This window comes from Misgurnus anguillicaudatus, chromosome 18 (genome assembly GCF_027580225.2).
Source record: "Misgurnus anguillicaudatus chromosome 18, ASM2758022v2, whole genome shotgun sequence".
NCBI lineage: Eukaryota > Metazoa > Chordata > Actinopteri > Cypriniformes > Cobitidae > Misgurnus > Misgurnus anguillicaudatus.
This window is the reverse complement of record NC_073354.2, coordinates 5,278,298-5,295,078: the sequence shown is the minus strand read 5'-3', so window position 1 is coordinate 5,295,078 and position 16,781 is coordinate 5,278,298. Positions and strand designations below refer to the sequence as shown.

The 16,781-nt window shown below is 36.4% G+C and overlaps 1 protein-coding gene across 1 annotated transcript in view; it reads right to left on the bottom strand.

Annotated features, from left to right (window-relative positions):
• LOC141350479 (exostosin-1) overlaps window positions 1-16,781 on the bottom strand; it is a 412,075-nt gene that overhangs the window by 15,982 nt on the left and 379,312 nt on the right. The window contains exons 9-10 of the mRNA XM_073855643.1: window positions 12,344-12,433; window positions 3,128-3,288 (exon numbers count right to left, since the gene is read on the bottom strand). Of these exons, the coding sequence (XP_073711744.1) occupies window positions 3,128-3,288; window positions 12,344-12,433 (251 nt within the window). The remainder of the gene's footprint in view (window positions 1-3,127; window positions 3,289-12,343; window positions 12,434-16,781) is intronic.

The following is a 16,781-nucleotide window of genomic DNA, read 5'->3' as shown; positions in this document are numbered from 1 at the left end:
GTAGGAGGTTAATGTAACTGATTCTTTTCAGGTGCCCCCAGAACCGACATGATGAGGGTTAGCAGTTTTTAGGTTAATGAACCGAAAGTTCAGGGTTTAGCTGATGGTAAGTTAACCCTGCTTTCTGGAATACAACCCTGGTAAAACATCTTTCCTTTTACAAATAGCTTTCTGTGGCGTGAAGTGACATGTTGAAGGGAAACAGAAGAGAATGCATTATTATCCACACCTGTTCCTCAAGGTCAGACCTCTATGTTGCCAGGTTTGGGTTATAGATAAATATTTTCTAGATCTTTCTCACTTGTATGCATCTTTATTTATAAAGTTTAAATACTACATGAAGTTATTTTTGTGCATAATGCCTTGTAAAGATATAAAACAGATAAAGCAAAGGATTTTCCATTTAAATGCTATAGCATATAAAACTCTGTAAAAAGCTATATTAAATGTGTTTTGAGTTTGTCACCCCACAAATTCAAATGAGAACAAAAAATTCCAAGTAAATAAATAAGTCATCTTGTAAAATTATCATGTAAAAATATTTTTATAATATATTACAAATATATGTGCTGAAATATATTTTGAAATAAGTTTACAAAAAAGTATTTTTCACAGATATAATTTTTGAATATTTTGAAATATATTCTTAAAAATAAATATATTTGAAAGCATTTATATTCACATCGCATTGGAATACAAGCTTTGTATGTTACAAACCTATAAACAACAGGTTTGAAAAGGTTAAAGGGACAGTAAGTAGGGTTTTAAGTGTTTTATTAATCAAAATCAATGTCTTTATTCATAAATATATCCTCGTTGGTGTCAAATGACCTCTGCCAATGATCTGACTTTTCTTTGTAAGCTTAGACTTTATTTACATTGAACGGGTAAGTCCAAGAAGGCATCCATATCGTTCCGCCGTATTGATAAACTATAATAGCAGAGAGGGACAAAAAGCACTAGCCTACCAAAGCGTTTCCACAACGCATTTTCATTCAGAACACGTGAACCAGCTGAAACTGACAAGGATATCAGTGATTACATAACGGCTACCGTAGTTGCAACACGCATTTAGAAAAGCGAGGCGCTAGAGAGCACTATTCGTTTGAATGCAAAATACAATTTCACCACTAGATGGGGTAAATCCTACTTATTGTCCCTTTAAATTTAACTATATTTTCAACTGTAAAAATTAACTTATTCATTTGATACTTATACTTTATACATTTTATACAAATGTTTATATATTGGCCAGGAAAATATATTTTTTGCCGCATGGGTTGTAAAATTAGAAATGTTTGTTGCCCCTTAAATATATGTTAACATATAAGGTTAAAACTAAATATATTTTCAAATTTAAAAATATATTTAATTAAGCTTACTTTCTACAAAATGTATTTAGCATATATTTAAAACATATTTTTGGGCGGCATAGTGGCTCAGTGGGTAGCACTGTTGACCTACAGCAAGAAGGTCCCCGTTTCAAGCTAGTTTATCAGAGCTAGGTCAGGTGGCCTTTCTGTGTGAAGTTTGGACGTTTTCCCTGTGTCAGCGTGGGTTTACTCCAGGTACTCTGGTTTCCTCCCACCGGCTAAAATAATGCAAGTTAGGCAAATTGTAGAATTGTCCCTCCCCTAACTTGTGTCTGGATTAACTTGTCTGAATAAACTTGTGTATGAATTAACCAATTTCTCGCCATGAATAATAGCCATAGATGCTGGAATGGTGTAAAGAACGAAAGAAAACATATTTTTGGCCAAAGAAATGTATTTTTTTGCCATATGGGAAATTAATATCCTTTTTTTCATATCATTGTTTTTCTTAAGAAATTTAAATAAGGAGATCAAGCTGTTTTGTAAATTACTGCAACCAGGTAGGCCTAATATGCATTTACGTGATGAAGGCATAGCTGGCTAGCAAACTGCAAAGCTGTATAGCTTCTGGGGCCCAAACGTCCAGTAGACTCGAAATGATTACTCTTTACTTCCGGTCATATGCATGCAAGTGGGCGGGGTCCAGGAAAAGATCGCAGTGATTAGCAAATTGCAACTTCACCCAACTTCAAACAATCCAATCAGTTCTCGATGGACGAATTCAAGTCCCTACCTTTTCTTATTTCAGAAGCCGTTTCATTTGGATACACATCACTATGGGGAAAATAAGACAATTCACTACTTCCGTTTCATGGCTCCTTTAAATTCTTGCCTGCCAAATTCACACAGCAGTGATCCATGCTCACTGCCTTCCCTCGTCTTTTGGAAATAAACAAGCACAGACTGGAAGTTAACTTCGGGCCAGGCGTGTAACCGCGACAACACACCTACTTCTGATGACACTGTCTATAGTGGTAAGGTGCATCATCAAGCCAGGATTTCTGGCCCACCCAAATATCATGAACTCAGAAATAGTAAAAAACTGTTTAACTCCACAATTTAGTACTATATATTTTACCGTCTTTGTAACGTGTTTCAGCAATACAGTTTTAACATATATAATGGACTTTAAATATCAGATATAATACAAACTTTCTCTTACTGTGGAACTCCCTAAATGTTTTAAACGAAACAGTTAGAAACTAACCAGCCTGTCAAAATTGATAGATTTTTTTTCATTCTGTCCTCTCTTTCAGTTAAGTCAATTAAAACAGATGTGGTGCCGTTTTTCACTGATAAAACATTTTTTTCTCTCCCAGTGTAATATGCAGATACAGCTTTAAGTAAGGCATTTATAGGTTCATTTTCTCAAAAAGTGTAAACAAAATTCATTTTAACAGCTGATCTACATAGGAACTAAATTATTCACACATTGCATCGTCTAATTGGGTGTTTCTGGTGTAAACGGCAAAGTTGCTTATGAAGAGAGTAATGCAGATTTATCAGTTTAGTCAGTTTGAACTGTTCTTGCCCAAAAAACTTGACTTTTTGAATGTTTAAAACCTCTTCTCTAGTTTGAGCAGATCCTGGTTTTTAGGGCTTTTTCCAGGACCTTGCCTATAATTTAGGCACCAGTTATGATCTAATGGCAACAGTGTAGTACAATATTACATTGCACTACCAACCTACAATAACTACTTTACGATTGCTTCTGAAAACAAATGTAGTCAGTTTTGTTTGCCTCTGGAGAGTACCTGTGGTAGAACGCAGCTCCTGTCAGCACCATTGAGTACTCATTGGTCCATTTAGAGGTATAACCCCACCTCCCCTTCCCACTGTCCCAGTAATGGCTCCGTGCTGGGTAGCCTACGATCCGATCTGGAAAATTCTGCCAAACAATGAATGCGAAATCCACCTGCAAACACGAAGAAAAAAATAATGCAAGAATGAAGAAAAGCTGAGATCACACCACTCATTTCTCATCATCAAGTAGGCAAAGTATTCATCCAGACATCAAAAAGTTAGCACAGGGCTTGCAAAACCCGCCAGAAGAGATTAAAGTAGAACTAACAAAAGCAACATTAGCTTGAAAGTCTTTTAAAAGAACCGACACAGGATCACATCCAATGAGAAGAATTATCAAACAAGAGAGTAAGAGCCTTTTTTAACTCTAGCTTTAGATTATATAACACCTTCAGACCCTCATGATTATTCAGCTGTGGTCTAGAAAGAACAAAGTCATGCTGTCAAAGTCGGTACGCACGCTTTAAAAAAATGAACCCGCAAATCAAAGGGAAAGGTTGCAAACGTCCCCCTTAATGTTACAATGGATTAATCGGCGTGTTAGCCGCATGGTCTCGGACAGATTTATGACATCATGCAAATAACGTGGCCTTAAGGAATCGCTGCTTATGACGCCTCATTTCAGCAATGCATTGTGGGTGACGTGCTGAATTTTGCCCCATTCATTATGTGCTAGACCTTGATCACTGATCTTGAGAGAGTGGAAATAAATGGCAGGTGGTGTGAGGCCTGTGTTTTGTTCTTAGGCGAACAACGCTGTGCTAATTAATTGGCTAATTTTATATTTCATAAAGAAACATCCCATAGGTAGGACCAAGAAAGCAGTGTTAAATGTTCATTGAGCACGTTTACATGCACAGAATAAGCAGATAACTATCAAAAATCTATACGTTTTCATGTGTTCACATGCAAACCAATAAACCGGCCAACGCAGACAACTGCGCTTACATGGGATTTGGAGATTTGTCAGGTTTCTCACAGGTAGTGACGTCATTGCCTATAGTACATAATAGTTAATCAAAAAGCCAACGGCATATCTGTCTTTTATTTTCGCAGTTTCTCTGCCAACTGCTTTAGTAGAGCTGAGACTTTTATGCATTACTTTGCGCTTACTTCCGCATGTGACGTTTATCTTTCGCACGCGGAGACATGCGCACATGGACAAAACCGTGAGAAAGCCAGTTAAGGTGTTTACATGCCACGCGAAATCGGGGTAATGAGCAAAAAATTACCTGTGCCGATGTGTTTTTGCTTACGCCGTTTATGGGCTTTCACCGATTAAAGAAAACCGTTTTACGCGTTGACATGACCCCACGTGTTATCAGTTTATTAAGCATAATCGGCTCAAGACTGTGCATGTAAACGCACTCATTAACTCATTCCCCGCCAGCCATTTTTTTTAAAAGTTGCCCGCCAGCATTTTTTGTGATTTTCACAAATTTAAAAAAATGCCTTCCAGGAATTTTTTTTCTAAAAATATATAAATATACAAATATATCAAATGAAAGAACAGACCCTCTGCTTCCAAACAAGCAATAAACAAACAAACAAACAAAACGAGAAAAAACATTTTATCCTATCTATATTTTTTCTCTGCTTATAAACTCTTATAATTGTGCATATTTTTCTTTAAAAATATTTTTTTAGCAAAAACCTGAAATAATTGCATTTTTGTGAAGAAATTTTGTTACAGATCAGATTCAGAATGATGATCAAAACATACACAGAGTTTAAAATTAGTAAATAACATTTTGGCTTCAGTTTTTTCATAAATTGGGTCATAAACCATCTAGTGGATAATCGCGGTATTGCAGATTAACATAAAAATTCTTCAAAAATCAGTTTTTTTATGCAAATGTTTTCTCTTAATTGATGAGTTAACTCGTCAATGGTGGGGAAAGAGTTAAATTAGACCAACGCAATCTCATGGCAATTCGTACGTATGAAGTATTAAGTAATAAGTATAAATTTTTACTCCCACTTTTGTACGTTTTTGTACAATTTGCTTTCGTCCATGTGACTTGGGGTTAGGGGCGAGATTATGGGTTGGGTTTCATTAATGTTTTTTAAAATAATCGTATGTTTTTGTATGAATCACTTTCTACGAATTCATTCGGATTAACCAACCAGATCAGTCAGACACAGAGGCTGCGTCCGAAATCGCATACTGTGACAGTAGATACTATATAAGATGAAGTACCTACTCATCGTGCGTTAAAACAGTAACTACCGTGTAGTAAGAATATGGATAGTATAAATAAAATATGTACGTACTGTACTACATCTTTTTTTTATAATTAAAAAAAATATTAATAATGTGTGGACGCAGCATAATGAGTACAGAAGCTGTCACTGAGGCGATACCCTTTCAAAAAGTACATATTTGTACCTAAAAGGGTGCATATTAGTACCTCAAATGGTACATATTAAGACCTTTTAAAAGGGTACCCTCCCAGTACCTTTATTTTGACTGTATAAATAAAGTAGTTGTACTAAACAGTATTACTGTATTAATAAATACAAATGGACAAATAGACTAATAGATAAAGACAGGGGCATAGTTATCAATTCAGAATTGGGGGGGTCACTATCCAATACAATGTGGGGGACCATTTACGTTTTCTACACCCCATGGATAAATTCACCCACATAAACGCGCACAATCACCAGATTAATGCTGTCATTTGTATTGCTTTGTCAACGTATTATAACAATTATCGCCTTTTCTGGTCAATTCTTCAGTCCATTAACTGCAACACAGATATCAGACCCGTGAGCTCTGCCATCGCCGTACCATACATGTACTTGGAGTCTAATGAAGCCTGAAGCACATAACAACCTCAACCCCTATATTACATTTCCCATTTAAATAAGTGAGTTAATGAGTCGAAACAATGCAATTATCAATTCTGTGGAGTCACAACTCTGCACATCTCCCAAAACCCACAAACTACTGTTCAATATGTCGTATTTTAAGATTCTCAGCAGTTTTCAGTTAAAACCCTCCGAAATGCTAAAAGTGCAATTACTTGGGCTAGATTACCAAACATCCAGAAGCTCTGAATGTTATTGGATTTGTGTAAAGCCACGAGAACTAAAACTGAGTCTCATTAAACTTTTGTGAAATTGTGATACAGGTTTTGTAATCTTGCACGCTGTAAAAGTTAAGTGGATATCTTGGCCAAGCTGAAGTAAAGATCTACCGGCTGTAGTTAATAAAACATCAGCAGGTTGAATCATTAATAACAGGTTTCAAACACAACTTTAGCTTTACTGTACATACAGTTAAAGCTTTTTTTAAAAATAGTATTGAAGTATTACAATTAACTGGTGTTGTTTTCCACAGCCATACGATAACCTTGTATGAAAAACAGAGTGGAATTTAATGAGTTAATCACTGAACGTGCGCAGTAATATGTCATTTAAATAATTCACATGAACTAGCATGACACAACCGGTCACAAGACATACAGTACAGCAGACAATGGCATTTCACAATCAAAGCTGACTTGATGCTAATTTCACTAAAAATAGCATTGTTGACAGCAGAAAAATAAACTGTAGGTAAAGTCAGCACACGAAAGCTCCAAAAATATAAAAAAGTATTATTTAAAAGACTATGGAGTGGATGTTTCAAGCACGCAAACATACACTCCATTCCAGTCTTTATTATTAATCAATTTTTCTATTTGTGGAGCTTTGGTGTGCTGATTCTACTCATACTTTTCTGGCATGATTTTTAGTCAAGCACCCATGTGAGGTCGATGTGCGCAAGCTTTTTTTGTCAAGTTGACAATGAAAGTCGATGCAACAGTTCTTCTTGTAGCAGTTTTTGAATGTGTGAGTTCACAGCTCCACGGTAAATGGAGATGTTAATCGAGATCATTTTATAATTTCATAATTGCTGGTAAAATTGTCACACTTGCTGTGTTTGGTATTGGCATCAAAGGTTTCTCATTGAAATCAATAAGGTACACTGCACAAAAAAACAAAGGGATACCCTTTGCGTTACAAAATGACGGCAAGGGGCAATGACCCAACACCAATATTGTTACAGGTTAAAAGTCAGAATGTGTTGAATTTAACCAATGACATAAACATTCATTACAGGCCATGGGACTTATTTTATTTTGAAGGTGCTCTAAGCGAATTCACGCGTTTTAGACCATAAAGCATTTTTTGTTACATACAGCAAACATCTCCTCACTATCTGCTTGATGCCTGTCCGCTGATAAAACTGTAAAAAACGCGATCTCTGTAGACAGCCCCGGCTCTACAAACTTTAATATAAACACAGTGGCCAAACCTGCACCACGAAACACAACAACGTGTTCCAGCCAATAAACGACAAGAAGGATTTAGGGGTGGGGGTTGGGCGCGCTCATGAAAGCACGGAAGGGAGGGGGAGGAGTTAGCTACGTCCGTTTGTTTAAAAACAGTTCAAACATCAACAAAAAGTAACATCTTGCAGATTCGCTTAGAGCGCCTTTAATAAATAACTTAAGAGGACACTGTAATTTTTGACCTATATATTTTTAAGCAACACTGTTATATAGAGACAAAGCGCAGTTATGCAAATTTGAAAACCACGCCCACCAGGGGGGGAAACAATCCAACCATCTGCATTGACTTTGTATTGCGAGAAGCCGCCTCCTTGTCATTTCTGGCTTGTAGCAAGAACAGAATAGTGCCTAAAAGCTGCTGTGGGACAATATGTACAGCTAACAATCTAAAAAAAGTAAGTTTTTATAAGCTGTCGAGCCATAAAACCCAGCCTTTAGGGAGAAAAAAGTGGATCGCAGACTACGTTTCCCTCTAGTGGGCGCAGTTCTACTAATAGTAGTACTATGAAAAGTTGCCTGTTTCCACTTTTGTGTCTTTAAACACTTGTTTTTGGGGGCCGACAGCTTATAAAAACGTATTTCTGGGTTTTTTGGATTGTTAGCTGTAAATATTGTCACACAGCAGCTTTTACGCATTATTCTGTTTTTTGTTATAAGCCATGACAAGGATGCGGCCTCTCGCAATACAAAGTCAATGGAGACGAATGGATTGTTTCCCCCGGTGGGCGTGGTTTTCAGGTTATGACACTGTAAGGGTTTTGTCTCGTGTGCAGTTTTGTTTTGTGTTTTGAACTTTTATTTTGATATCCTGTTCTGTTCTGGCTTTTATTTTGAAATCTGCATGCCTGATTTCACGTTGTACTTCCTGTCTGTTCTCCATAAAAAAGGTTCAATCTAATCATTCCCTGCGAAGTATTGTTGGTGTGTAGCGGCATTACTAAGCGTTTATAGACTTGTTTCTTGTGTCCTGTATCCTGGTTCTGTTTATCTGTTCATTGTTTTGACCTCTGCCTGTATATTTGGATTACACTATTTGGATTGCCCTCTATTGGATTTGTTTGCCTGATTTTCACTAATAAAACCTCTTTGCACATGGATTCATCTCTCTATTGCTTTGTATAAGCAGCCCACGTTACAGACACATTGCGCTCTGTCTCTATTTGTTTTGACATACAGCACAGCTCACTGTGTTACTGGTCATCTTGTCAGTAAAAAAAGACCATGATTTTTCCTTTTGTAAAACTAAGAATTGCCAACAAATCTTTACATCCCAGTGTACATTTACTGTACATATATGCATTTATCCAAAGCAACTCACAGTGCATTTCAGGAAAATACATTTGTGTGTGTTTCCTGGGATTTTAACCTACAACCTTTAGTGCAATGCAATGCTGTACTGTACCTATTGAGCCACATGAACTCAGATTTAGGCAGTGTATCATCTGCATGAATCAAACTTCAACATAGATACTGTAATCATGACAGCACCCTGCCTGTTCTGATAATAAATAAATCACGGAATTCTGCACGTTGCCTGAAACATCTTGGCCAGATGGTGCGGCCATGTTTTGTGAGTTGGCACTGTGGCCACCCAGATTTGCATATCACAGCTCGAGGAACGGTACTTGTTAACTACACATTTATAATCCTTATAAATAATAATTGCTCCAGATTTGGTCAATTTGCTGAAATCTGGAATCTAATTTAAGCCTTTGAAATGTTAAGTGTTCCTGTTGCTCAGTTGGTAGCATTGCATAACAGCACAGAGTTTGGGTTTGATTCCCAGGGAACACACATACTGATAAAATGTTGAATGCAAAGATTAAATACAATGTAAGCTGAATGCATAGATTGAATGCAATGTAAGTTGAAGTTGAAACTTCTGAATAACTAAGTTAATAAGTTAAATTCACCTAAAGAAGCACAGTCCATCAGCAAACTCCCCAAAGCATTAATCATTACATTGATTAATAGCTTTTGGTGACTTAAACCCAATTTATATTTCTGCATCAAGTGTACGGTGTAGCCTATAAACGCTTGCCCTACACCGTAGCCTGACACGCACCACCCCAAAAATGAAACAAAGCAGCAATTCTTTATCTGCGATAAATAGCATCGCATTTCCTTATATGCTTTTCAGCTTGCGACAGTAAAAGTGGACCAAGTTGAGAAGCGATATTTTACAACTCGGGCTGTAACAAAAGCCGCTGTCTATTTGCCACCATCACTGCTGATGCTTCTCCAATAACATACACAACAAGATGCTGCTTCTTTGGATTTGCCTTGCAGATTACAAGAGTAATATACAGTGGTGTGAAAAAGTGTTGGCGCCCTTCCTGACTTTTTTGCATGTTTGTCATACTTTAATGTTTTAGATCATCAAACAAATTGAAATATTAATCATTAATGTTTTTATTATAAAGGGAAAACAAATCCAAAACTGCATGGCCCTGTGTGGAAATGTGCTTTGCGGCCTAAATCTAATAACTGTTTGGGTTGCAACAATTGCAATCAAGCGTTTGTGATAACTTGCAATGAGTCTGTTAAAACGCTGTGGAATTTTGGCCCACTCATCTTTATAAATCATACACACTGAAGGGTTTTCAAGCATGAACCGCCTTTATATTCATGCCACAGCATCTTAATAGGATTGAGGTCAGGACTTCGACTAGACCACCCCAAAGTCTTCATTTAGTTTTTCTTCAGCCATTCAGAGGTGAACTTGCTGGTGTGTTTTGGATCATTGTCCTGCTGCTAAAACCCAAGTTATCACAGCAAGCCTTCCAGGTCCTGAAGCAGCAAAACAGCCCCAGACCATCACATTACCACCACCATATTTTATTGTTGGTATGATGCTCTTTTTCCCAGACGTAATAGGACACACACCTTCCAAAAAGTTCACATTTTGTCTCGTCTGTTCAAAAAGGGGTAAGGCAAGCACTTTTTCACACAGGGCTATGTGTGTTTGGATTGGGTGTGCCACATACATCTTGAAAAGTGAAGCTGCTGGCTCTTTGATCGCCCCCCTGGTGGTTGGCTGCAGTACAAGTCATAACCCCCTCCTTCTCCATGCAAATGATAAGACTTGGCTCTAAATAAATCAAAATTACACATCCATTAAAATTTTCAGAAAGATGGTTTTGGTCCTTTAAGGTAGTTGTTATCACGTTGACATAAGCTGGTAATTTGATGCTATAAAAACGGGGCGTGTCGTTATGATTGGCTTGATTGAATTGGGCATGGGAGCATTTAGGCGGAAGTTTGATACCGCAGCTCCGCCTCTGGTTTCATGGATGATTCCTTTTGCGCATGCCATGGCTCCAAACTGACGTTTTTACGTAACATGGCATCACCCATGGTCGGACATTTTTGGCTCCAATTCATTACAATCGAAGGAAGCGACGTCGCAACGTCCATCTTTTTTTTACAGTCTGTGGTTTCCCTTTATAATAAAAACCTTCATTTAAAAACTGCATGTTTTGTTTACTTTTAAATGTAACATTTACATTTGTTTGATGATCTGAAACATTAAAGTGTGACAAACATGCAAAAAAAAATATAAATATTTTTCACACCACTGTACCTGTGGACCCTGTCTATTACCGGTCTGTATGTTGACGCGGACAAAGATGCTGAAGTATACGGTAAATGAAAATGGACATGGAAACAGCTTAGATCAGACACAGACGAATAAATCTGGCTTTACTGTGTGTAGAATGTGAAAATGTGCATCTCTAAATAAAAGCATTATGTCTCAAGGAATGATTTCACTTAAAACCATTTTTTCCTTTATGTTGTATAAAGGTTACAATCAAAATGGATTCCAACTTTTTCACCATGACTTCATTAATTATTTTGACTACCTGTTAAATGCTTTTCATGATTAGATTTTGTTTTACACTGCTAGACCCTTTCATTTTTAAAATGTTAAAATCCTTCAGTACACTTTTGGAGTAAGAGTAGCGACATCTTTACTATGGACTCTCTCTCTCTCTCTCTCTCTCTCTCTCTCTCTCTCTCTCTCTCTCTCTCTCTCTCTCTCTCTCTCTGTCTAACACATATTATTGTCTGATTAAATTATACAGCCGAGAGCAATTAAAAATGAAGCCAGCATGCTGCTGATGCTGCACTGTGCAAATATCATCTCTTCTCTCTGGGAAAATGAAGACAGAGAATTGACATTAACAAAGTGCAGTACAAACACAAAATATGACAGCAATGGACAATACATGCAGCATTGAAAATACCAAAGAATTAAAGAGAGCTATATAATAAGCTGAAAAAGACATTACAATGAGTATAAAGTGAGAGATTGTGTGTTAGGGAGAGAGAGACACTCGGGGAGAGAATTTTGCATTTCTGAACATTTCACTTATATATTTATTCACTCGTATATATTTTTCAAGAGTTTTAATTAAACACCTCACCAGATTTTTCTTTCGAAAGCATATGAAATATTATGGAGACAACGGCTTTGTTTCAAAATCTAAGGAAATAGAATGGTGGGTTTAAAATACATCTATATGATTTTAAAGTCATGTAGTTTATTCCAAGATTTCATGAAGGCAGTAAACAGCAAATGTGACCTCGCACACATTTTGGAATTCACATACAATACAAAGAAGGCATGAATATGAATATATACAGTAGTTTGCAATTATTGTTGCATTTCATTATAAATGTAATATATTTAATCCAAATGTAATGCATTAATAAAAGTGTTACAATTCTCAATGCATGGCCACAACACAAAATGACCTCAAATTCTCTCATTTAACAGTAATTACTGAATTCAATAGTTTAATTAAATGTGTAAACTCTCACCTCATTGGTGGACAGAACCGAGTCCTCGTCCAGGCTGAGAACCGCATCAGTTTTGATAGCAAGATGAGGATAAAATCGGCCACTCATTGTCTGAAGGGAGAAAGAAGTGACATCACATCAGTCATTGATATAATCTCAATGTAACCTGCAACACTCTTAGAACGAATGTGTTAAAAACAACACATTTTGTTGATTCTGGGACAACACACTAAATGCGTTGTCCCAGAATTTACCCATCTCTGTGTTATCATTGAAACAACACATTTTGTGTTACTTTTAACACAACTTGTGCTATATTTTAACACAAAATCAACACAAAATGACACATAATGTGTTAAAATTACAAATAATGTGTTATAATCTTAACGCACAAAGTATTTTCCCGCATTTTCCAAAAGTTTGGGCTCACTTCATTGAGATTTTGTTATGATTTAATTTAATATGATTTTTTAAAATAAAAAAAAAATAAAATAATTCGTTTTTTAAATAAAAAAACAGCAACCAATAGGAACTGCTTCCTCCAGTTTTTTTTTTGCACATCATTATGAATTATCACCTAAACACATCTGCCAGCTGTTTGCATCTGTTTATCCTAAGTCACAATAGTAGCTAAATATCTCAATTTTTAAGGGCATGCTATGAATGTTAATTTATTCAATGAAGTGTTTGGTGACAAAAACACCATTAAAGTAGTCAGTTCATTTGGTATATTTGAAGTCATTTATGTCATTTCTTACTGATCTTGCCTTCCACTAAAGCTCTCAAACCTCATTCATTGCCTCATTCATGATGGTGAACACCTTTGGTTTCGTCATGTCACCGATCGTGTCACAGGTTTGAATGTGGAAATACAACAGAGAATTGGGAGCTATGGCAGCATCTGCTGTGTTTCACAGAAGTGTTTCACAACCAGAGGATAAATAATTGATAACACATTTTTTTTTGTTGAACTATTCCTTGAAAGGTTGAGCCAGGAAAGTGAACACATGCAGTTTACAGCACTTCTTTATTTTTTATTGGCTCGCCTTTCTTGGCTTGGTCTTCCTTTGACAGGTAATTTGCATATTGAGAGGTGTTTGTGGTGGAAGGGTAAAGAAATTAAATTTAAAAATGAAAAGGGTAAAGTCAAACGTGTATGTCATTAATGGACATTGATCTTCTTTAATGGTGCAATGCTGCCAGGGGCACAAAAACAGGCTAGGTGGAATATGCTGTACTCATGGGGCCATGACCAGCAGGTGTGTTTAAATATAAAATAAAGATATATGTTGTGCACTTGATGTCCCAAAATGTGTAAAGTTGTATGTGAATCTGTATGCTGGTGTGAATGCATGCAACTGACACACTTTAATAGTCACAATTTGGTCTTACATATAGAATAATGTATAGGCATTATATATGCGCTGTGCTTCAGGACCTGATCACACTGTAGGGGCTTATTTCTGTGATAACAACCAGCTTCCTGTAAGTTAAGGAACATTAAATGTTTTATTTGCTAATTTTTAACAAATGTAGACCTTCCAAGATGAAAACCCGTTTACTTTCGGTTGTAAGATTAAGACAAATGTCACAAACACACTATTTGGTTTAATGATTAAATAAATGTGACACTGTCCGTGAAATCCAGGCTCATAAACTAGCTGTTTCCATTGCAGATTTGTGCAAAACTTTTGCATTATGTCGACAAAAGTCTATTGCTAAATTATGGCGTTTCCATGAATCGATGATATGCGAGTGAAACATAGTTTTTCCTTTGTCGATAAGTCATTCTAAGCATTATGTCGACTGATGTTGGTAGGTTTATTAATATCACATCCAGCGCACTACGCATTATTTTTAACTAAAGGAGACATAAAAGTATTATTCAAACATTAATGCAAAGGAAAGCCCCCTTGGTTGTTTTAGTTTTTCCCCCCGTCATCTTCAAATAATAATTATGTGACTTACTATCATCAGGTGACTTAAAAATGCAAATTGTCTGAAAAACCAACTCATAAAAGCGCAAAAACTTTTTTGCAATACAGTATACGTGTGAGGAATTACAAGGAACGAACCCAAGCGCAGACGATGTGGACAACACAAATGACTTTACAACAAAACAAGAAAACAAAACCCACATCGAACAGAATATATTAAACACTGACAAGACTAGGGGCCTATACCATGATGCCGGTTTAGTTGGTTAGCCAGGTAAGTTTTGGATTAGTTTGTGCAAATCCTGGGTTTTGGGTACCATGAAAATAGTTTGTACCTACAAGGTCTGGTCACATTGGCTTGGTTTTGTCAACTTGAAAGTAATCTTGTAACCCTACGTTTGTTTAACCATTTTCATGGTACAGGCCCCTGATTAGACTAAATATCACAAAAACAGTAAACTGGACTAGACTAACATATCAACAATGAACTTGACTTAACTGGATAAATATTGACAGGATAACGACAGGAACAAATCAAAACGAACGTAGACAGAACAAAGAGCACAAGGACTTTAAATAGGGAGAACTAATGAGGGGTACAGGTGACAATGATTAATCAATAAAGACAAGAAGATACAAGGGAGCGGGGTAAAAGTGATGAGACACGGGAAAAGCTTGGTCTAATAACACAATACTGAGACCACGCTTTCCCACACAAAACATTGTACTGGCAGAACCCTGCCATACTGAACTAGATATTAATACTAAACAAGACTCTGGCAGGATCCTGACAATATGGGAGTTTTTGCAAAATTGACACGTTTTTATTGGTCGTATTTTAAATTTTGCAATGTCAATTTATGCAATTTACAGTTTTTTTTACAGACGCTAGGACACATTTCTCAATACCCAGGTCACTTCTGCAAATTCTTCATACAGTGAACACAACAGAAGTCTGTGTGGGCTAAACTGAAGATCAATTATCATTGCTTTGGCACAAAATGCATTCAATGACTACATCTCTCAAATTTCATGAATTCTTTTCTCACTCAGACACAACAACAGCCAAAACTCTTTATACATACAAGCCAATATGCACATGCTTACATACTGTTTTCAAAACTGTTAAACTTATGTTAAAAACAATAACATTATACAAAACTGAATAAGACAGCAATTTGCTACATTTCTACAGTAATATTTTAATGAAACATATTTTTAATTCTTAAAATTAAATGCTATAAAAACAATTGGCCAAATGGAGAAGACCAAGTAGATTAGCATTACTATTGTATCTGTATCAGTGGATGGTGTGTATACAAGTTCTTGTATTTTGGAATTACTCAGTGCCAAAAAATTCAAATAAACTACATAAAATATTGACGAATTCTGCATCATGTCTGATTCATTCTAGTAACATATATTGCAGTGAATTATAACAGAGAAAACATTGTATAATGCTATATGTTCTTAATGTTTTTTAGGTCATTGCAGAGATGTTCACAAGTCTCTGAGCTCGAGTCCAAGTCAAGTTTGAAGTCTTTGACCTCGAGTCCAAGTCAAGTCTGAAGTCTTTAAGCTTGAGTCCAAGTCAAGTCTGAAGTCTCTGGGCTCGAGTCCAAGTCAAGTCTCAAGTCTCGTTGTAACAAATAAAACTCTAATAACAAATAAAGAAATTATAAACATTTATAAAAAAAAGTTGCACATTAAGTAAGGTCTAAAATTAGCATTAGGTACAGAAATTAAATTAAATGGATAATAACACTGTCTTTATTGTACAAATTAAATATTATTATTATTATTTTTGAGCAATAGAAGTGTTTTCTGTTTGTCTTGGGTTGTTTGATTAACATAAATGACACAGACTTAAGTAGGTTAATTGAGGTTACTGTCTCTTTATTAAGAACAAATAAGCCCAGACTGGTTTCTGACTGGTTTCTTAAGACATAAACAAAAAAAAAATTATTAGAAAAAGAATACTGTGAGATCATTTTGTTTGTATGTGCCTTGTCAAGAAAAGAAAGATTTTATGTTGGCTTAACTTTTGAAACACTTCTCTCTGTATGTTCACTACTGAGGGCACTAAACACATGTTCAAACACAGGCAGAGGGCGAATTCAGGAAGAAGATGCAGCAGTCGCTTCACATAAAAACGTTACGTTGTTTTTCATTGCTCTATTCAGCAAATGTATGTTAATGGACTACAGTATGACACAAAGTAGCGCAACTCTGGACCTGACTGGAGCTTAACCGGATACACTTAACCGCATGTGCGTACAGAAATCTGCTCACTTGAGCGCCTTTTTGCGGTTAAATTGTTTAACCATTTAAACAATTGCAAGCCTTAGAAACACGTTAATGATAAACTTACCCTATTTTAATTGCATATTAATCCGCAAATCGCATGCGAGCCGAACCGCGGATCCGTCACAGCACTACCCAAAGCTTCAGATGAATGCCACAGCAGCGGCTGCCTGCAGGTACAGTCGACATGTATGTTTGTGGCCGCGTAACGGAGGGAG